The 23,959-nt window shown below is 44.0% G+C and overlaps 1 protein-coding gene across 1 annotated transcript in view; it reads left to right on the plus strand.

The window, feature by feature from the left end:
• Positions 1–23,959, plus strand: part of LOC144491881 (tubulin tyrosine ligase 3-like) — a 59,192-nt gene that overhangs the window by 20,778 nt on the left and 14,455 nt on the right. The window contains exons 6-11 of the mRNA XM_078210171.1: positions 636–748; positions 2,579–2,762; positions 6,648–6,706; positions 11,263–11,382; positions 17,235–17,349; positions 20,979–21,104. Of these exons, the coding sequence (XP_078066297.1) occupies positions 636–748; positions 2,579–2,762; positions 6,648–6,706; positions 11,263–11,382; positions 17,235–17,349; positions 20,979–21,104 (717 nt within the window). The remainder of the gene's footprint in view (positions 1–635; positions 749–2,578; positions 2,763–6,647; positions 6,707–11,262; positions 11,383–17,234; positions 17,350–20,978; positions 21,105–23,959) is intronic.

Here is a 23,959-nt window from a genome sequence, read left to right on the forward strand (position 1 = left end):
TTTGAAATGGATTTGTAAAGTCTTTTAAATCCAAAGATGTGGTGATTTATAACCTTGCAGCAGTAACTGTATTTCTTAAATGGCAAATAAACTCCACGAGTCAATCTTTGTAATATACCTCAGAGTTGTATGATATCATTCAGAGAATCCCTGCAGTATAGAAGGAGGCCATTTAGCCCATCGAGCCTGCACTGACAACAATCCCACCCAGGTCCTATCCCCGTAACCCCATGTTTTTACCCTGCTGATTGCTCTGAAACTAAGGGAGAATTTAGCATGGCCAATCAACCGAGCCCGCACATCTTTGGACTGTGGGAGGAAACCGGAGCACCCAGACGAAACCCACACAGTCACGGGGAGAACATGCAAACCCCACACAGACAGTCACCCAAGGCTGGAATTGAACCCGGGTCCCTGGCGCTGTGAGGCAGCAGTGCTAACCACTGTGCCACCATGAAACTTAGGGCAGTATGGCTGAGTTGTCACAAACCTAATGACACTTCACAGTCCATATGAAAATTATTTGTAATTGAATAGGGAGAAGATTATACAACTGATTTCTACAATTTGCCAGTGCATTTAGACTCAATGCAAGTTGATGAGAAATTTAAGAATTCATTTTTTTTAAACTTCAGAGTCTATGGTAAGCAAAGAGATCAAAACCCACAAGCCTCCATGTATGATGGCGTCAGAGATAAATTTCGACAGAATGAAAAACTGCAAACGCCTTGTGGAAAAAGCTGTGAAGGTAAAAGAAAAAAAAACTTTGGCAAAGTTTTAAACTACTTTGTGAGGAGCTGAATGTTCAACAGGTCAAAAGAGAAAGTCGTGGCCATAACACCTTCTGACTGCATTTCTTCAAGGCCACCTACACTTATACTAGAACTTTGTATTCTGTTCTATTTTGCTGCAAATGCTAAAATTGTAGGGTAACCTCAGAATCATGATCTGACCTGACTCCAGACAGAAGTGGTGTTACACTCCTTGGAAAGTTGTCTCATATCACTTGCATATACCACTGCATGGAGTGTAACCAGACTTAAAAATGAGCTGTGGGTCCATTGTGCCCGGTGAACACATTTTAATCACACCTGTGATTTATTTAAATAGTTAATTAAACAGCAGGGAGACTGCTGCTTCCACTCTCTAACCATTTAAATTATAGTAAGAAATCTCCCAACACCAGGTTAAAGTCCAACAGGTCTATTTGGTGGCACGAGCTTTCGGAGCGCTGCTCCTTCATCAGGTGAGTGGAAAGGTAGGTTTCACAAACACGGGCATATATAGACAAAGACAATATTGCAAGATAATGGTTAGAATGCGTGTCTTTTCATGTATTATTATCTTGCAATTGTGTCTCTGCCTATATATGCCGTGTTTGTAAAACCTACCTCTCCACTCACCTGATGATGTGGAGATGTCAGCGTTGGACTGGGGTAGGCACAGTAAGAAATCTCACAACACCAGGTTAAACTCCAACAGGTTTATTTGGTAGCGCGAGCTTTCGGAGTGCGGCCCCTTCATCAGGTGTGATGAAGGGGCACCTGATGAAGGAGCAACGCTCCGAAAGCTTGTGCTACCAATTAAACCTATTGGACTTTAACCTGGTGCTGCGAGACTTCTTACTATGTTGGAGACTAACAGTTTATCCATTATCAGTATAGATGCTTTGATCATTGTTTGCAGATGTGAACACCTTACACCTACTTCCCACTGAAGCAACCTGGGCTCCCCTTTCATTTTTAATACTGTGGCCACCCAGGTTTGCTGTCGGCAGAATTCAGAACAGGTCACATCACCCGCTTCATTCCTCCCATTTCACCCTAAATTAAAGACACAGTGTGGAATTTTCCTGTCCTGCTTGCCACGGGAATCATAATGGGCGGGACACGGACCATACAAAGGTCCTTTGAACTCAGGTGGGATTTTCCGGTCTTGAGGCGAGCACGGCTGGAAAATCCCATCCACACTCCCAAAACTTAACCGTCTTCTAAAACCTCATATTTATTAAAATCATAGGCTAATAGTGACTGTCACATTTTTGATTTGCACTTTTAATGCATGGGAAAGAGCAGTGCGGTGAATGTTTTAATTCCTAGCGGGGACATAAAGCTGTCCCTTACATTTGGCACAAAATGTCATTAAAATGGCAACAATACTCAGAAAGGGAATGAAGATTGTCAGTATGGAAAGATGCACACTGGTTCAGTGGGGTGATGGGTAGGGTGGACTGTATGCAAATATTTCTGTCTGCGTTATCATTGATCTGAAAGAACTTGATGGTGAATCTGGAAAACAAAAGTGGAAAATAGACTCCTCTGCCCAGCAGGATCAATTTATCAAAGAAATTGAAGACAGCCTGCAATCTAGTCAGAACAATTAATGCTGTGATCAAATATAACTAGTGGGAAAGGAGCTGCACTTTGCAGAGGAGAAAATGGTTTATCTGTTGGGACAAGTTGCGCTCTGCACGAGGCATGTTGTGAGCTAACATTGCCGTTTTCTGTTGTACAGAGTGAGTGAGTTAAATATAATTTCATCAAATAGTAAATAATTGAACAACGTTTTCATTGCTTAGCTAAAAAAGATATTTACCATCTACGGTCCATATCCAGTGATCCGACAAAGTTTGCGCAACAGAGGGTGGTTGGAGAAGAAGATGCCTAGACCCCCAAAGAGTCCTCAGAAGAAAGAAAGGATAATCATTGAGGAAAATGACCCAGATGATGGTGTTGGTGATTCTGATGGTTGTGACTTTGATGGTAAGCAGGATTTTATATAAAGCTGATGGAAATTGTCCTGGTAGAGTGCAGCATTTCACACAGATATAACTTTCAATGTAGTTCCTCTAATTTTATACTACTTTCACTATGCGTTTTCATCCAGTATCCTGCACATAAAACATTAACCACAAGAAGCTTGACAGGCCATCACGTTCAATGGAACATCAAATGCATTTTCTTGTACAAACAATGCACTGATCACATAGCTTTTCCACACCCAATCACAATTACATACAGCTGAATTATCATGTGCTGTTTCATAGATAATCTGGTACACACAACAAAGCACACACATGGTGTTGCATATACTGCACACAGAATGCAATGAAGCACATCATACATACACTTCCCTGTAGAATTAATTCATTTAACACACACGCACACACTCCCCTCTTTAGTTCTTAAAGATGCTCATGCTTTTCTGGGCTATGGCTTTGTGTGTGTCCCCCAGCGCCTCATAAAGTAAAGTTCATCTGTTTGTGAATCTTGGCAATGAGCTTTAGCAAGTGATTCATTTGTGGGAAACATCAAAGCAGATCCCTGCAGAGGTCCCTGGCATCACGGGTGCCAGTCTATGTCCAAATGCAGCAAGACCTGGACAATATCCAGGCTTAGGCTGACAAATGGCAAGTGACATTCACACCACACAAGTGCCAGGCAATGACCATCTCCAACAAGAGAGGATCTCACCATCGGCCCTCGACATTCAATGGCAATACTATCGCTGAGTTTCCCATTATCAACATCTTGAGGGTTACCATTGACTAGAAACTGAACTGGACTCGCAATATAAATGCTGTGGTTACCAGAACAGATCAAAGGCGAGGAATCTTGCAGTGAGTAACTCACCTCCTGACCCCCCACCAAACCCCGTCCACCATCTACAAGGCACAAGTGAGGATTATAATGGAATTCTCTCCATTTGCCTGGATGAATGCATCTCCAACACCATTCAAGAAGCTTGACACTATCCAGGACAAAGCAGCCCATTTAATTGGCACCCCTTCCACAAACATTCACTCCTTCCACCACAAACACACAATAGCAGCATCTACAAGATGCACTGCAGGAACTCACCAAGGCTTCTTAGGCAGCACTTCCAAACCCACAACCCCCATTACAATCTAGAACGACACAGGTAATAGAAACATGGGAAAACCACACCACCTGGAAATTCCCTTCCAAGTCATTCCCATCCTGACTTGGAAATATATTGCTGTTCCTTCACTGTCACATGATCAAAACCTTGGCACTACCTCTACACCAGAACTGCGAGTGCCTCTACATGGACTGCAGTGGTTCAAGAAGGGTGCTCACCACCACCTTCCCAAGAATAATTAGGGTTTGGCAATAAATGCTGGCCTATGTGATGATCACAGTAAGAAGTCTCACAACACCAGGTTAAAGTCCAACAGGTTTATTTGGTAGCAAATACCATAAGCTTTCGGAGCACTGCTCCTTCGTCAGATGGAGTGGAAATGTGCTCTCAAACAGTGCAAACAGACACAAAATCAAGTTGCAGAATACTGATTAGAATGCGAATCCCTACAGCCAGCCAGGTCTTAAAGGTACAGACAATGTGGGTGGAGGGAGCATTAAACACAGGTTAAAGAGATGTGTATTGTCTCCAGACAGAACAGCTAGTGAGATTCTGCAAGCCCAGGAGGCAAGCTGTGGGGGTTACTGATAATGTGACATAAATCCAACATCCCGGTTTAGACCGTCCTCATGTGTGCGGAACTTGGCTATCAGTTTCTGCTCAGCGACTCTGCGCTGTCGTGTGTCGTGAAGGCCGCCTTGGAGAACGCTTACCTGAAGATCCAAGGCTGAATGCCCGTGACTGCTGAAGTGCTCCCCCACAGGAAGAGAACAGTCTTGCCTGGTGATTGTCGAGCGGTGTTCATTCATCCGTTGTCGTAGCGTCTGCATGGTTTCCCCAATGTACCATGCCTCGGGACATCCTTTCCTGCAGCGTATCAGGTAGACAATGTTGGCCGAGTTGCAAGAGTAGGTACCGTGTACCTGGTAGATGGTGTTCTCACGTGAGATGATGGCATCCGTGTCGATGATCCGGCACGACGTGGTACATTGGGGAAACCTTGCAGACGCTACGACAACGGATGAATGAACACCGCTCGACAATCACCAGGCAAGACTGTTCTCTTCCTGTGGGGGAGCACTTCAGCAGTCACGGGCATTCAGCCTTGGATCTTCAGGTAAGCGTTCTCCAAGGCGGCCTTCACGACACACGACAGCGCAGAGTCGCTGAGCAGAAACTGATAGCCAAGTTCCGCACACATGAGGACGGCCTAAACCGGGATGTTGGATTTATGTCACATTATCAGTAACCCCCACAGCTTGCCTTCTGGGCTTGCAGAATCTCACTAGCTGTTCTGTCTGGAGACAATACACATCTCTTTAACCTGTGTTTAATGCTCCCTCCACCCACATTGTCTGTACCTTTAAGACCTGGCTGGCTGTAGGGATTTGCATTCTAATCAGTATTCTGTAACTTGATTTTGTGTCTGTTTGCACTGTTTGAGAGCACATTTCCACTCCATCTGATGAAGGAGCAGTGCTCCGAAAGCTTATGGTATTTGCTACCAAATAAACCTGTTGGACTTTAACCTGGTGTTGTGAGACTTCTTACTGTGTTCACCCCAGTCCAACGCCGGCATCTCCACATCATGACTATGTGATGATGCCAGCAATTCAATGAGTGAATTTTTAAAAAATCTACTGTACTCATTTCTGGCCATAGTTGTGATCAGGAGCAGGAAACTTGACGAGTCTTGCTCTTTCCAACTCGGGCGTACTGAGCTAGGCAACCCTAACTGAGATCAACTCGCCCAATCCAGACCAGGGATCAAACCTGGAGTTTTTCCTGGACAGTATGGACAAACTCACCAAACCATTAGTGGAGCCTGCAACCTTTTGTTTTGCTAATAAAAGTTCATGACTTTGAGAAAAATCATACTACTTTGCCCGGTATGAAATGAGTTTCACATGAACAGTCTTCAAATTCTTTGAAAGATAACACCCCGTGCTGGATTTTACAGGAGTGGGGAAGTCGGGGCCTGACCCCGGCATAAGAGTTAGGGGAAAGCCCAGACTCACTTGGCAAGCTTGCCCCATGGCTGTTTAATGACCATAAATTGGCTTGAGACAGGCCTTCTGCCACATCAGGGGAGGATTAAGTGCGCCTCCAGGAGCATCTAGTCAATCAAGTGGCCAGCAGCCCTCTAGACCCAGCAGAGCCACTAGGAGACAGTCTCCAGTGATTGTTGATGGAGCCAAATGCAAAGATAATTCAGGAGTGGGATGTAGGTATTGCCAGGCCAGGCTGGCTGGCCCCGAGAGAGGGACCAAGGGTGGGGAGGGGAAACACAGGGATTGGAAAGATTTTAGGCAGAGGAAATCTTCTGGGCATAGGGAACCTGGAAAGGAAGTTACTCCCACCTTAACCAGCCACCTGCCTGAGAGTTGAAAACATACCTGGTATAGATCTCGCTCATCATGAGTTAAATCCCAGCAACAACAGGAAGAGGCCCTAATTGATCATTAATTGACCATTTAAGTTTCTCAGTTGGCCCACAGGTGGGTGACCTCCTGATGTCTCCCCCACCCACCCCATTGCTGATAAAATTGCAGCAGCATTGGATGGGTAGACGCCAGGAATGTCAACTGTGGCATGGTGCCCAATTTTACACCCAGGGGCTGTAGAATTCAGCCCTTTGTCTGTGAAGTGTTTAAGCTTAGACTGCAAAGCCATCAGCCTTTGAAATGTTCCATATCCTAGGCTGACGTAAGTAGGACTTAAATGAGATTGACATTTAGCTATAATTGTTTTATTTTACATCGCAGATAAACAGGGCGATGAGAAAGACAACTCTGATGACCCAGATAACATCTATAACATCACGGTTAGTGTTGTATAGATATTAATCTTATTAACACTGTCATTCTCAGGTTCGAGAACAATGGGCGTAATGTTGATTGTAACGACATACAGTGTAATGGTCAATTTCAGGATGCAGGCCATTTAGTGCAGATTTAGTGGCAAGAGGGAGATCATGTGGATAAACACAAAAGATGTGCTCTGCGTGACCTTGGTTGGAATTGGCTACCAGAATCATACTCTGCATGTGGAGCTATCCATCTTGGAGATACTAAATAGGCAAACTGGAACCTCAACTAATGGGATATGTCCAGCAGTTTAGCAATTTATCTTGGTTGGTATTGGGGTTGGGAGGTTGAAGCCTTCATGACAGCATAGCTAACCATCTCAATAATGTTGGGGTAAGGTAGTATGTGGAACTTGGGGCATCCAGATGCTGCATCTGGAGGTAAATGAGGTAAGTACTGTCAGGGCAGTTGCATATTAACCGGTCAGATGGCCAGTTCCTCAGATTATCCTGCTCTCCTGGGAATAATGCAGTAACATAGAGCAGGAGTAATTAAATAAAGGGGACAAATACATTACATTTTAGGCCATCCATTATAAGAAAGATACAAAAGCATAGAAAAGGTGCAGTAGAGTTTCACCTGGATGTTACCATGGTTATAATACCAATAGTAGACAGGATTTTATTACTAAATTGAGAGGTTACAGTTATTAAAAAGGCTCAAGAAGTTCAGATTTTTTTCACAGGAACTAATTTGATTTGATTTATTATTGTCACATGTATTAGTAGTGAAAAGTATTGTTTCTTGTGCGCTATACAGACAAAGCATACCGTTCATAGAGAAGGAAAGGAGAGAGTGTAGAATGTAGTGTTACAGTCATAGTTAGGGGTAGAGAAAGATCAATTTAGTGCAAAGTAGAGCCATTCAAAAGTCTGATGGCAGCAGGGAAGAAGCTGTTCTTGAGTCGGTTGGTACGTGACCTCAGACTTTTGTATCTTTTTTCCAACGGAAGAATGACATTCCAGATTATTGAAGATTATGATAAAGTAAACAGTGATATATTAAAGTTTATTTATTAGTCACAATTAGGCTTACATTAACACTGTTTTCACAAGTTACTGTGAAAATCCTCTCGTCACTACACTCCGGCGTCTGTTTGGGCACACTGAAGGAGAATTTAGCACGGCCAATCCACCTAACCAGCACATCTTTCGGATTGAGAGAGGAAACCAGAGAACCCGGAGGAAACCCACGCAGACATGGGAAGAATGTGCAAACTCTACACAGACAGTGACCCAAGCCGGGAATCGAACCCAGGTCCCTGGTGCTGTGAGGCAGCAGTGCTAACCACTGTGCCCTTGATTGGCAAGATAAGAGGAAAAATACACAATTTTGAGATAATCACAAAAATGATACTGCAAAGTCAAAACAAATTTCTCATACAGAGTGTGGTTAGAATATAGAAACCTCTGCCACGAGCAGTTATTAAAGAAAAATCTATGATTTTTTGCAAAAGAAATTAGACAGTTACTTTCCAGGCCTCGGAAGAGTATAATGTATAGGGATTAGTATAATGTATAGGGATTAGTATAATGTATAGGGATTGGCAAGGTGACCTGTGGAGAAAAATGCTGGTTGCAAATTTGATGAGCCAGATGACCTGTTTTCATACTGCACAAATCTATGATTCTGCTGTTGAGCAGAAAGTAACAGTGAATGGCAGAAATGCAGATATTACCAACTTGTGATGATTTATAATGGAAACAGCGGCATAGTCAATATGTGACTGTCCTAGTAATCCAGAGGCCCGGAATAATGCTCTGGAGGTATGAGTTCAAATCCAACCATGGTAGGGGGAATTTAAATTCAATAAATTAATAATTCTGAAATAGAAAGCTAGTGCGAATAATGTTCATGAAACTAACAGATTATCATAAAAACACATCTAGTTCATTAATTAAAGTTTACTTATTAGTCACAAGTAGGCTTACATTAACACTGCAATGAAGTTACTGTAAAAATCACCTAGTCACCACACTCCGACGCCTGTTCGGGTAACACTGAGAGAGAATTTGGCATGGCCAATGCATCTAAACCACATATCTTTGGACTGTGGGAGGAAACCGGAGCACCCGGAGGAAACCCACACACAGACACGGGGAGAATGTGCAGACTCCACCCAGACAGTGACCCAAGCCGGGGAATCGAACACAGGTCCCCGACACTGTGAGGCAGCAGTGCTAACCACTGTGCCACCGTGCCGTCCTTCGGCGGGAGAAACTGGCCATCGTTTCATGGTCTGAACTACATGTGTTCTGTGAAATAACCTTGCAGGCCATTCCGTTTGACCAAACTGCTACAGAAAAGTCAAAACTAAAACCAGTTGGATCACCCGACATTGATTTAAGCACTTCTAAAAACGTACTCTTTCATGGGGTATGGGCGTTGCTGATTAGGCCAACATTTATTGCCCAACCCTAATTGACCTTGAGAAGGTGGTGGTGAGCTGCCTTCTTGAATCGCAGTAGTCTATGTGGTGCAGTTAGATCCACAGTGTTAGGATGAGAGTTCCAGGACTTCGATCCAGTGACAGTGAAGGAACGGCAATATAGTTCAAAGTCAAATTGGTGTGTGGTTTGAACGTGGTCATGTTTGCCTCCATTGGTTGCCTTGTTCTTCTAGGTGGTAGATGTTGTGGGTTTGGAAGGTGCTGTCAAAGGAGCCTTGGTGAGTTATCGCAGTGCTTCTTGTAGATGGTACACACTGCTGCTACTCTGGGATATGGTGGTGGAGGGCATGAATGTTGAAGGTGGTGGATGGGGTGCCAATCAAGCGGACTGTTTTTTCCTGGATGGTGTCGAGAGTCTTGACTTTTGTTGGAACTGCGCTCATCCAGACAAGTGGAGAGTATTCCATCACAATCCTGACTGTGCCTTCCAGATAATGGAGAGGCTTTGAGGAGTCAGGAGGTGTGTTAGTCCCTGCAGAATCCCTGGCCCCTGACCTGCTCTTGCAGCCACAGTATTTACATGGCCGGTCCAGTTCAGTTTTTCTATCAACGGTAACCCCGGGTGGATTCAGCGGTGGCGATACCATTGAATATTGTTGGGGGAAATGGTTAGATTATGACTTGATGGAGATAGCCATTGCTTATGGAGCATGAATGCTATTTGTCACTTGTCGGCCCAGTCTGAATGTTGTCCCGATCTTGCCATATCTGAATACGGATTGCTTCAGATTCTGAGGAGTCACAAATAATGCTGAACATTGTGTAATCATCAGCAAACATCCCCGGTTCTGACCTTATGATAAAGGGAAGGTCACTGGTTGAGCAGCTGAAGATGGTTGGGCCCAGGACACTACCCTGAGGAACTCCTGAAGCTATTTACCCAGACTGAGATGATTGACCTTCAACAACCACAACCATTTTCCGTTGTGCCACGTATGTCACCAACCAGTGGAGCACTTTCCCCTGATTCCCATTGACTTCAGTTTCGCCAGAGCTGCAACACTCAGTCAATTGCTATCTTGATGTCAAGGCGGTCATTCCCCTTTCATCTCTTTGGTTCAGCTCTTTTATCCAAGTTTGGACCAAGGCTGTCATGAGCTGAACGGCCTTGGTAGAACCCTCCATAACTGTGAGTATGATCAAGAATAGACTGATGGGTGATAACTGGCTGGGTTGGGTTTGTCCTACTTTTTACTGTGAACAGGACATGCCTTGGCAATTTTCCACATTGTTGTGTAGATGCCAGTGTTGTAGCTGTATTGGCTAAAGGTACAGCCAAGTGGCTAGTTCTGGAGCACAATAAAATACTAGTTCTGAAATATTGTCAGGGCCCATAGCCTTAGCAGTATCCAGTGCCTTCAGCTGTTTCTTGATATCATGTGAAGTGAATTGAATTGGTTGAAGACTGGCAGCTGTGATGCTGCGAACCTCAGGAGGAGGCCCAGCTGGATCATCTACTCGGTACTTCTGGTTGAAGATTGTCACAAATGTTTCAGTCTTGCCTTTTGCACTGGTGTGCTAGGTTCCTCCATCATTGAGGAGGGAATATTTGTGAAGCCTCCCCACCCAGTTAGTTGTTTGATTGTCCACCACCATTCATGATTGGATGTAGCAGGACTGCAAAGCTTAGATCTGATCATTTGTATGTAAGATTGTTTAGCTCTGTCTGTTACATGCTGCTTACGCTGTTTGGCATGCAAGTAGTCCTATGCCATAGCTTTAACAGGTTGACATTTCATTATTAGGTATGCATGGTGCTGCTCCTGGCATGCCTTTCTGCACTATTCATTGAAACAGGGTTAATCGCCTGGCTTGAGAGTAATGGTAGAGTGGGCTGGGGCCGTGATTGTGATTGAATACAATTCTGATGCTGTTGGTGACGCACAGCGCCTCATGTATGCCTTGTATAGGGATGCCAGATTTATCTGAAATTTATTCCATTTAGCAAAGTGAATATAAAAAGAGAAAATACCATGCATCAATAAAGTTGCTGCAATGTATTAATATCAATGTGTGTTTGTATTGTGGTAGAAATATATAAATACATTTGGTTTTCTATTGCAGTCCCGACTACTGAAGAATGAACCTGCATTTTTTGTTTGGACAAATGGGACTGATGCTCAGAACCTTCAAAAAGATCAGATTTTTAACCATTATGTTGGGGCTGGCTCTTTCACTACTAAGGTAGGCTCTAAGACTGGTCCCTTCTTCACAAGCTGGTCTCTCCATTGTTTGGTAATCAGCTTCTTTAAACATAGGTATGAATTGCATTATAGCCAGGTCCTTAATCATTAACATAGGATCTCAATTACATAGCTGACTTCTTTGTCAATGGATGTTCAATGGACCTCTTCTCTTCCAAGTTAAACCACCCCCCCCGCGCCATTATACCACAGTTTACTATATAAATAAAACATGCTCTCTGTTATATTTGGGCTTGCTCCCTCACCACAATGGTAGGTTTCCATATGTATTGCAGCTTGTTGTTTTACAACTAAGGCAAGATCTGCTCAAAAAGTTACATCTATGAGCCAGTGTTCGTGCCAATTCATTGAGATTGAATATGGTGAAAGTGGGACCTTAGTGCAAGAGTTAGTTTTCATTTTATTACTACCACAGAGTAATGTATATTATTCGCAGTTTGACGTACCAGCCAACAGCAATTCATTTTAACCCCTTGTGTAATATGGCCGACAAAAAAAATAAAAAAACAATCAAACTTTGACAAAAATACTTTATGTTAGTCACAATTTTATTTTGAGTTTCAGAAGTATTTGATTAGGTGCCTCATGGGAAGAATGAATAAATGAAACAAAGTTAGTGTCCAAAATGAAGTTTTAACTTGCATTATTTATAGAGAATTAATAGGAAGCAGTGGTAGCTATATCAATAGAACAAAGAAAATTACAGCACAGGAACAGGCCCTTCGGCCCTCCAAGCCTGCACCGACCATGCTGCAGAATAGTTGTTCTAAATGTGCTACACTGGCCACCGGACTCTCCCAGGAATTGGATTTAGGAAATTCCTCTTCATAACAATCATATGTTAATCTTGATGAGGATGTTGAAAGTGGAAGTTTGCTGATAAGTAAATGTAGGATATATGTAAAAGGATAATAATCAAAGAATTGTATAGTCAGTTATGAAATCATATTTAACCATAAAGTAAGGTTTTAGAATGCTAAAAATATTTAGCCAAGAAAATTCTGCTTCTATGGCTGCCAGTCATCAGTTCTTCCTCCATTGGAATTTTGGAGTTATGTAGTTTCAATTAGTGTATATGTTTGTTATGTTTTATGGGCATGAAGTTTATATAAGTAGATAAAAACAGAGCTAAATATCTCCACTACAAATTTGACAGCAGCAGGAAATGGGGCTGAATTTTTCATTGGACGAGGGTGCCCTCCTTGCTCTGCCCCATGCAAAGTCAGGGTGGAGCCCGCCTGCACTCCGTCAGCTCACCACGCTGCCATTTAATGGCTGATGAGCATTTAATTGGCTTGAGGCAGAAACCCCAACCCCATCAAAGAGAATGTCCCTCCTCCAAGAGCTGCCAGCCATTCAGCTACTTAGCAGTTCTCTTGTCCCAACAGTGCCACTGGGAGTGGTGGCCACTGCTGGGATAGCATTCACTCCTGAAGAGGACCACTGATGAAGCCTGGACTTTCGATAAATCTGGGTCTTACTGGTGCCAGGCTGTAGGCCCTGATGAGGGAGGGGCTGGGGGGGCTGAGATTGACAGGGCTGGGGGAGAGAAAATGTGTTGGTGGGAATTAAGTACTTTGGGGGTGCCTCTGATGGGTGCCCAAACAGGTAGCCCTCCACCCACCCTGACAAACCCCCCAAACTCCGGGCCCAGCCACAATGCTGCCAGGTTTCACCTATTCATCCAGCAGCCTGCACATGGGAAAATCTCAGGAGCAATTGGAGAAGGCCTTATGGCCATTAATTGGCCACTTAAGAATCTCAATTGGCTCCTGGGTGAACAGGCCATCCATGCCTCTCCTGCTGTGTGTAAAATATCCATGGGGGCGAGTGGGATGTACAGTGACCGGCACAACATTGTTGTCATGACACCCAATATTATGTCTTTCACCTGCCTGTCATCTCACACAGGGAAGCAGGGGTGGCTGGGAACAAAGAACAACAAAATAACAAAGAAAGGTACAGCACAGGAATAGGCCCTTCAGCCCTCCAAGCCTGTGGCAATCATGATGTCTGCCTAAACTAAAACTGTATGCACTTACAGAGTCTGTATCCTTCCATTCCCACCTATTCATGTATTCATCTAGTTGCCCCTTAAATGCCACTATTATACCTGCTCCCACCACCTCCCCGGGCAGTGCGTTCCAGACATTCACCACCCTCTGTGTAAAAAACTTGCCTCGCACATCTCCTCTAAACTTCTGCCCACTTGACTTTTCTACCGTAGGCAAGAGCATCTGACTATCCACTCTGTCCATGCCACTCATAATTGTGTTAACCTCTATCAGGTCACCCCTCAACTTCCGTCGTTCCAGTGAGAACAAACCGTGTTTATCCAACCTCTCCTCATAATATCCTCCAGACCAGGCAACATCCTGGTAAACCTCTTCTGTACCCTCTCCAAAGCATCCACATCGTTCTGGTAGTGTGGTGACCAGAATTGTACACAATATTCTAAATGAAGCCTAACTAAGGTTCTGTACAACTGCAGCATGACCTGCCAATTTTTATACTCGATGCCCCAACCGATGAAGGCAAGCATGCCGTATGCCTTCTTGACTACCTTATCCACCTGCGATGCCACTTTCCATGATTGGTGGACATGTACAGCCAGATCTCTCTGCTTGTCAATACTCTTAAGTGTTCTACCATTTACTGTATAATTCCTACATGCATTGGACCTTCCAAAATGCATTATCTCACACTTGTCCGGATTAAATTCCATCTGCCGTGTCTCTGCCCAAGTTTCCAACTGGGCTATATCTTGCTGTATCCTCTGACAATCCTCTTCACTATCCGCAACTCCACCAATTATTGTGTCATCTGCGAACTTACTATTCAGACCAGCTACATTTTCCTCCAAATCATTTATATATACTACGAACAACAAAGGTCCCAGAACTGATCCCTGTGGAACACTGCTAGTCACAGCCTTCCCTCTACTGCTACCCTCTGTCTTCTATGGCCAAGCCAATTCTGTATCCATCTTGCCAGCTCTCCTCTGATCCCGTGTGACTTCACCTTTCATACCAGTCTACCATGAGGTACCTTGCCAAAGGTTTTACTTAAGTCCATGTATACAACATCCACTGCCTTTCCCTCACCTATCATCTTTGTCACTTCCTCAAAAAACTCGATCAAGTTAGTGAGGCACGATCTTCCCTTCACAAAACCATGCTGTCTGTCACTAATAGTCCATTTGTTTCCAAATGTGAGTAAATCCTGTCCCTAAGAATCTTTTCTAATAATTTTCCCACCACTCACCGGCCTATAATTTCCTGGATCATCTCTGCTGCCCTTCTTAAACAATGGAACAACATTGACTACCCTCCAATCCTTTGGAACTTCACTTGTAGCCAATGACGATACAAAGATTTCTGTTAAGGCCCCAGCAATTTCCGCCCTTGCCTCCCTCAGTATTCTGGGGTAGATCCCATCAGGCCCTGGGGACTTATCTACTTTAATGCTTTTAAAGACGCCCAATACCTCCTTTTTGATATCAACATGACCCAGAATATCTACACACCCTACCATAGGCTCCTCATCCATCAAGTCCCTCTCTTTGGTGAATACTGAGGCAAAGTATTCATTTAGTATCTCACCCATTTCCTCTGGTTCCATGCATAGATTCCCTTCACTATCCTTGAGTGGACCAACCCTTTTGCTGGCTACCCTCTTGCTCTTTACATACATATAAAATGCCTTAGGATTTTCCTTAATCCTGTTTGCCAAGGTCTTTTCATGACCCTTTTTAGCCCTCCTAACCCCTTCCTTAAGTTCCTTCCTACGTTCTTTCTCTTCTTCAAGGGCTTCATCTGTCCTAAGCCTTTTAGACATTATGAATGCTTCCTTTTTCTTTTTGACAAGGCTCATAATATCCCTCGTTATCCATGGTTCCCGATACTTGCCACACATTTCCTTCATCCTCACAGGTATATGCCGGTCCTGAATTCCAATCAACTGACATTTGAAAGACTCCCACATGTTGGATGTTGATTTCCCCTCAAACAGCCTCCCCCAATCTACACTCTCCAGATCCTGCCTAATTTTGTTGTAATTAGTCTTCCCCCAATTTAACACCTTCACCCGAGGACCACTCTTGTCCTTATCCACAAGCACCTTAAAACTTATGGAATTATGATCACTGTTCCTGAAATGCTCCCACTGTGGGAGTAAATTTCAGCCCATATCTCCTGATGCTAAACATGTATGCTGTAAATTCAGAATTAGTGCAAACCCGATTCCAGAGCAACATAGAGTCAAATGCATTTCCTCCCAGGAAGTTTCATTCCACTTTACTCCAGTTGGGTTGGATGGTAGCTTGAGATTTAGGTTGCACTAACTGAAACAAAGTGAAAGTGCTTGTTACCAACATTACAGTTGGAATGGAAATGCATGTAAATATTTCAGTATAATTCCAGGAACTGTGAAACTATGCAGCAACATTTTTCACAGCATATTTGAATTTCTAAGTGTATAACAGTTGTGTTAGGTGGGATTTTCTGGTTGTTCCTGCCAGCGGAATCTTCCACTCCCACTGATGGCAACTCCTCGCCACAAGTTCCCTGGCAGCGGAGGGTGCAAACAACTGGAAACCCTGTTGACAGTGGCGGGACCAGAAGATCCCTGCAGAGGCTGGTGGGGGGGGGTTGAATCAGTATGTAAAACATTTCCAGGTCTGTTCTGCGTGTACACCGGTGTCTTGCTGTGTGTGCTTATTGCTCAAGTTTTTGCAAAGAAAATTAGTATTCCAAAGATGTGTAGAGTAGGTGGATTGGCCATGATAAATTGCCCTTTTGGGCTCGATTTTACCATCCAGTTGCACCCGCTTTCGAGCGCGAAAACTTGGTAAAGTCGGGCATGAGGCGAGTAGTGCGATCCGCGCCCGCCTCCACGCCGGTTCCCCCTTTACCAAGGCCCGAAAATGGCCGTGATTGGGAATGCATCCGAAATGGGCGCGACGGCCATTTAGATGCATTTGCATGCATTTAAATTGACTTAATGGGCTGCATGCCCAACCTTACCGGCACTTCCCCCTTTACCACTGCGTTCGTCCATCCAGAATTGGTGCGAAACAGACATGCTGCACAAAAGTCCAATTCGGGCGCTCCAGTTAGTGAGGAGGCAAGTGCCGAGCATCCGATGGCTCTCTGCTTGAGATCAGTGGGATGGGGAAGCGGGGGGGGACCGCTGCCACTCTGCCTGAGATTAGTGAGGAGAAAGGGGAGAAGGGCCCTCAAACAGTCTGGGTGGTGGAGGGGGTGGGGGAATAAGGGGGTCAGTAATGTTCTGGGGATGGGGCAATGTCTGTGGGGGTCGGGGGGGGCATTATCCAGCCCGGGAGGGATGTGGCAGGGGAGCCGCATTCTGTCTTTTTTTTCTCCACGTGCAGTTGGAGGTGCCGATCGGAGCTGCAGGGTTTCAGGCGCGGTAAGCCCTGCCCACAGGCTTGTGCACCGCGATTTGGAATGGCTGATATTTTTTCAGGCAGAGTGCGCATGGAGACCCCTGAAAACGGGCCTAAAAGTCAGATCTGAAACACTTTTAGTTTCAAGTCCGTCCAGCACTTGGAATCAAAATGGTAAAATAAGGCCCTTAGTGTCCAAAGATGTGTAGGTTAGCGGGATTAGCCATGGTAAATGTGTGGGGTTACAGGGAGCGGGTGGGCTTGGGTAAGATGCTCTTTCAGAGAGTCGGTACTGACTCGCTGGGCTGAATGGCCTCCTTCTGCACTGTCAGGATTCTATGATTCTAGTTTTGTCCCAGACTATGAATAAATTGTTAAGTATGTTAGATTATGTATGAGTGAGTAATACTGCTGTTTATTTTCAGGCAGGACTTTGTGTAAATCTCAGAAACTTCCAGTGGTTTAATGGGGTGAATCCTGACACTTTCTTCCCACGATGCTACAGAATTGCAGTTGAAGAAGAAAAGCAATCATTCATTGGTATGTTTCTAGTCAACTGTCTTCCATCTGAAACATTCCAAAGGTATAATATTGACAGATGGGCTTTTTAAGAAGACAAAGTGGGGCTTGGTAGCTTAGTGGTAATGTCTTGGGACTGACAACTCAGAAGCCAGGCTGATACTCTGCAGACACGGATTCAAATCCCACCATGGCAGCTGGTGAAATCTGAATTCGATTCATAAATCTGTAATCAAAAGCTAGTGTCAGTAATGGTGACCATCATTGATTGTTATAAAAACTTAACTGGTTCACTTTAGGAAGGGAAATCTGCCATGACTTCAGGCCTACAGCTAAACTTTTTACTCTAAAATGGTCCAGCAGGCATTCAAAAGCAGAAAATGCTGGAAAATCTCAGCAGGTCTGACAGCATCAGCGGTAATAGAGAATAGAGCCAATCTTTCGAGTCATCATCCTGACTGATGGGCCGAAGGACCTCTTGATGTGCTGTGAAATTCTATGGGCCCGATTTTACCATCGCGTTGCGCCCGTTTTCGGCATGAAAACTTGGTAAAGTTGGGCGTGAGGCGAGTAGTACAATCCTCGCCTGCCTCCGCGCCGGTTCCCCCTTTACCAAGGCCTGAAAATGGCCGCGATTGGGACCGCACCCAAAATGGGCGCGACGGCCATTTAAATGCATTTGCATGCATTTAAATTGACTCAATGGGCTGCATGGCTAACTTCACTGGCACTTCCCCCTTTACCACCACATTCGTCCATCTGGAATTGGTGCAAAACAGACATGCTCCATATAAGTCAGAGTCAGGCGCTCCATCAGTGAGGGTTAGTGAGGAGTAAGTGCTGAGTGTTTGACGGCTCTCTGTTTGAGATTGGTGGGGGGGGAAGGTGGGTCTGCTGCCACTCTGCCTGAGATCACTGGGGGTGAAAGGAGGTCCGCTGCCACTTTGCCTGTGAAAAGTGGGGGTGAAAGGGGGTTCACTGCCACTGTGTCTGAGATCAATGGGGAGGGAAGGGGGATCTGCTGCCACTCTGCCTGAGATCAGTGGGGGAGAAAGGGGAAGAGGGGCTCGCGATCGATCTGGAAGTTGGGTGGCAGAGCACTGAGGGGGTCAGTAATGTTGTGGGGGTGGAGCAATGTCTGTGGGGGCCAGGGGGAGGCATTATACGGCCCGGGAATGATGTGGCAGGGGAGGAGCATTCTATCATTTTTTTTCTGCGCATGTGCAGTTGGAGCCGCTGATCGGAGCTGCAGGGTTTCAGGCACGTTAAGCCCCTCCCACGGGCTTGTGCAGCGCGATTCGGAATCGCTGATATTTTTGCAGGCAGTGTGTGTATGGGGGCGCCTGAGAATGGGTCTAAAATTCGGATGTGAAACACTCCCAGTTTCAAGTCCTCCCAGCACTTGGAATCCAAATGGTAAAATAGGGCCCTATGGCTCTTTGGACTGCCATGATGGGTTGTGCAGACGGGTATACACGACCAATGATTGATCAACAACTCAGCTCCCTTTCATTCTAATGTTTACAGAAAATACTGGACCTCTGGGGAGTGAACTGTGAGGCACTAATCTAGTTGAGCAGTTCAGTAATGTTATACACAAAAAATACCATGTGTCTAATTAATTATTTGTCATTATCTGAAACAACTCAATTACTGCCTCCAATTCATTGACAATAGAACCATAGAACCATTTCACATAATTAAAAATGTATTAGTTTTTTAAAAATTGGACGATTGCTATGCAGTGTTGCATGACAGAAGAACACTCAGAATATGACAAACAAAACTTAGTACCCAGTAAATATTCTAGAATAATCCATTCTGCGTCTCAGCACAAGTCTCCCCCGCTTTGGAGCCTGCTCCCCACATTATTATAGAATGGATTTTGTATGATTCTGAGAAAGCAGAACACTACTATTAGCCAATCAGAACCAATTTAAAAATCATGCCAGATTCAAGTATCTAATCAAATTTCTGAAATTTGCCTTCAATTCAATACTTTAGGTTTCCTAGCAACTGCATACATTGCTTACACACCAGTCGTTCGCTGTGAACAGTCTTTTGCCAGCTGTGAGGAGTAAAAGTTAAGATTAATCCCATGACGTCAGGTTGATTCTGGGGACGAAGGGGTTGATGTATGAGGAGAGATTAAACAGTTTGGACTTGTACTCGCTGGAGTTTAGAAGGATGAGAGGGGATCTGATCGAAGTATATAAAATTTAAAAAGGAATTGATAAAGTAAATGTAGACCAAATGGTTCCTCTCATGGGGCAATCATAGTGCAGAAGGAGGCCATTCAGCTCATCGAGTCTGCACCAACCACAATCCACTCAGGCCCTATCATCCTAACCCCACATATTTACCCTGCTAGTCCCCCTGACACTATGGGGCAATTAACCATGGCCAATCAACCTAACTCGCACTCATCTTTGAATCTAGAACAAGAGGGCACAGGTATAGGTTGAGAGGTGGTAGATTTAAAACTGAAATGAGGAGGAACTACTTGCAGAGGTTGGTGAATTTGTGGAACTCGCTGCCCCATAGCACGGTGGAGTCTGAATCGTTGAATGGTTTTAAGAGGGAGATAGACATACTTCTAGTGAAAAAAAGGAAACGGGGATATGAGGAGGTGGATTTGAGACCAGTGAGAGATCAGCCATGATCTGATTGAATGGCGGAGCAGGTTGAAGGGCTGAATTTGCCGCCTTCTGTCCCTAATTCCTATGTTCATGAGCCACAAAGACCATATGATGCCTGAAACACAGATTAGGGAGGTGGTGGAAGAGTAGTATTGTCACTGCACTTGTAACCTAGAGCACCAGTTCCAAAGAATTGGCGTATTGGAATCAAAATCAAACTCTGTTTCTCTCTGCAAAGATGCTGCCGGACATGCTGAGTTTTTCCAGCACTTTTTGTTTTTATTATTAATGCTCAAAGGTCACAGGTTCAAATCTCACCGTGGCAGCTGGTGAAATTCCAATCCAATTAATAAAAACAATCTGGAAGTGAAACTAGTTAGTGGTGATAATGAAGCTATCATCGATTGTTGTAAAAACTCATCTGGTTCACTCATGCCCTTCAGGAAATCTGCCATCCTTACCTGGTCTGGTCGACATGTGACTTCAGATTCACAGCAATCTTAACCGCAGATTCTTAACTGTCCTCTGCAATAGCCTAGTAAGCCATTCAGTTCATGGATAATTAAGGATGGGCAACAAATGCTGGCTTTGCCAGTGACATCCAGATCCAACAAAGAATTTAAAAAATCCAAGCTGTATTGATGGCAGTTTGGCAGCATGTTGGGGTTCCTTTTGGACATAGGAGGGACATAATCCAGGGAGATAAGATTGGGGGGGAGAAAGGTACACGGAACATTACCCTGCATTATACCTTTTTAAAAGATCAAAAATAATAAATTAACATGGAAAGGAGAGCATTTGGTCATTGAGCTATAACAGCTATTTGTAGATTCCTAATGTTTGACGAGTATAATTAATTGTAAGTTCAGGTAATATTTTTAATGCATAGAAAAGTCCTAATTGTGCATTATAGAGTTTTACCAAAGCAAGTGTTATTATTCATTGTTCTCATTTTTATTGTTCCGACTTGGAAAATGAGCCACCTTAATCATTACCCTTCATTATCTTCAGAGGATTTCAGAATGACAGCAGCCCGAAGCATTCTGAAGTGGGTGGTGGAACTGAAGAAGAAGAGTGACATAGCTCATAAAGGGCATGATTGGAGAGAGAGGACACCAAGATCTTCAGTGATGGAAGGTATAGAGAATGGGACTCCTGATTTTCACTTACAAAATATTGTGGAGAAAGGGACCTCTTCAGGTTCATGATGACACAAAATTCCTAAGTTCACTGTGATATGAAGTGGAGGGGAAAAGGGAGCCTGTCAGCATGGATGTTTGGGAATTTGGGGAAATAAATAGTGAAGTCTTGAGGAGTGTACATATGACAGAGAAGGAGGTGCTGGAAGTCTTAAAGCACATCAAGATAGATTAATTCCCGGGACCTAATGCAATGTATCCCAGGACACTGGGAGGCTAGGGAGGAAATTGCAGGTTCCCTAGCAGAGATATTTGAATCATCGATAGTCACAGGTGAGGTGCCTGAAGATTGGAGGGTGGCGAATGTTGTGCCTTTGTTTAAGAAGGGCTGCAGGGAAAAGCCTGGGAACTACAGGCCGGTGAGCCTCTCATCTGTAGTGGGTAAGTTGTTAGAAGCTACTTTGAGAGACAGGATCTACAGGCACTTCGAGACACAAGGACTGATTAGGGACAGTCAGCATGGCTTTGTGAGTGGAAAATCATGTGTCACAAATTTGATTGAGTTTTTTGAAGGGGTAACCAAGAAGGTAGATGAGGGCAGTGCAGTTGATGTTGTCTACATGGACTTTAGCAAGGCCTTTGACAAGGTACCACATGGTAGGTTGTTGCATAAGGTTAAATCACACAGGATCCAGAGCGAGGTAGCCAAATGGATACAAAATTGGCTTGATGATAGAAGACAGCGGGTGGATGTAGAGGGTTGTTTTTCAAACTGTGACCAGTGGTGTGCCTCAGGGATCGGTGCTGGGTTATTTGTCATTTATATTAATGATTTGGATGAGAATTTAGCAGGTATGGTTAGTAAGTTTGCAGATGACACCAAGATTGGTGGCATAGTGGACAGTGAAGAAAGTTATCTAGGATTGCAATGGGATCTTGATCAATTGGGCCAGTGAGCTAACGAATGGCAGATAGAGTTTAATTTAGATAAATGCGGGGTGATGCATTTTGGTAATTCGAACCAGGGCAGAACTTACTCAGTTAATGGTAGGGCGTTGGGGAGAGTTACAGAACAAAGAGATCTAGGGGTACATGTTCATAGCTCCTTGAAAGTGGAGTCACAAGTGGACAGTGTGGTGAAGCAGGCATTCAGCATGCTTGGTTTCATTGGTCAGAACATTGAATACAGGAATTGGAATGTCTTGTTGAAGTTGTACAAGACATTGGTAAGGTCACACTTGGAATACTGTGTACAGTTCTGGTCACCCTATTATAGAAAGGATATTATTAAATTAGCAAGAGTGCAGAAAAGATTTACTAGGATGCTACCGGGACTTGATGGTTTGAGTTATAAGGAGAGGCTGGATAGACTGGGACTTTTTTCTCTGGAGTGTAGGAGGCTTAGGGATGATCTTATAGAGGTCTATAAAATAATGAGGGACATGGATCAGCTAGATAGTCAATATCTTTTCCCAAAGGTAGGGGAGTCTAAAACTAGAGGGCAGAGGTTTAAGGTGAGTGGGGAGAGATACGAAAAAGTCCAGAGGGGCCATTTTTTCACACAGAGGGTGGTGAGTGCCAGACGTAGTAGTAGAGGCAGGTACAATTCTGTCTTTTAAAAAGTGTTCACGTAATTACATAACTAAGATGGCTATAGAGGGATATGAGCCAAATGCGGGCAATTGGGACTAGCTTAGGGGTTTAAAAAAGGGGCGACATGGATAAGTTGGGCTGAAGGGCCTGTTTCCATGCTGTAAACCTCTATGACTTTATGACTCTATTGACCAGGATACAAAATTGCAGCATAGGCTGTTATGCTATTTTCAAAGACCTACTTTCACAGGAGAGAAATACATAACAAAATGACGAATGATGTGTTGGAAGAGCCAAGTTTAACGGCCATTTTAGTTCCATGCTTTCCAATATTCTCCACTTTGATTACCATAATGGTCTTAAATAGAATACTTTTGTGCAGGTTCAGTCCAGTCCCTCTGGGATGAGTCCACAGTATAAAGACTATGCAGAAATTTTAGGACTCATTAAAAGAGGCTTCTAAGAGGAAAACTAAAATGTTAGACTATTACATGTTGCACTTCCAAGATTAGGGCTAAACTACAATTTTGGGAAGTAGTGTGGATGCACTTTTACCCTGTATCCACCCTGTGGAATATCTAACCGAGTCAGTGGTTAATTCTCATATGGGTGAAAAATTGACAAAACATTTTCCAATAATTAGTTATCCAAACAGAAATCATTGGAGTCTGACGACTGCCTATTAATTGTCATCACTTTGATTATTTAATGTGAAATAATTGAGATGTCACAGCTGTAAATACAATGCATACCAGAAATAAGTTATTTTAATTTTGTGTACTCTGGCATGACTTTTAAAATTGTATGTATGATTTTTGAAGGCTCAGAGGTACAACAAGTAGCAAGTTACTCAAGAAGCACGGATGAAGGTGAGATGTGGCATGGCAGATCCCCCGTGGCTTTATGAATACCAATAACGGTCTGGAATGCGCTGCCTGGGAGGGTGGTAGAAGCGGGTTGCCACACATCCTTTAAAAAGTATCTGGATGAGCACTTGGCACATGCAGGGCTATGGGACAAGTGCTGGCAGATGGGATTAGGTGGCAGTTCAGGTGTTTCTAATGTGTCGAAACAGACTCGATGGGCCAAAGGGCCTCTTCTGCACCGTATGATTCTATGAAACTCAGTTTAGCAAGTGGCAATATACTTTAGAGTTTCTGCACATGAAAAAAAAGCAGGCTGCATATGATCTTTGAAACTACTGGGATTTATTGCACAAGGACTCTTATCAATGTGTGGGATTCCCCTGTTGAGCATATC

Source organism: Mustelus asterias, chromosome 3, assembly GCF_964213995.1.
Source record: "Mustelus asterias chromosome 3, sMusAst1.hap1.1, whole genome shotgun sequence".
Taxonomy (NCBI): Eukaryota; Metazoa; Chordata; class Chondrichthyes; order Carcharhiniformes; family Triakidae; genus Mustelus; species Mustelus asterias.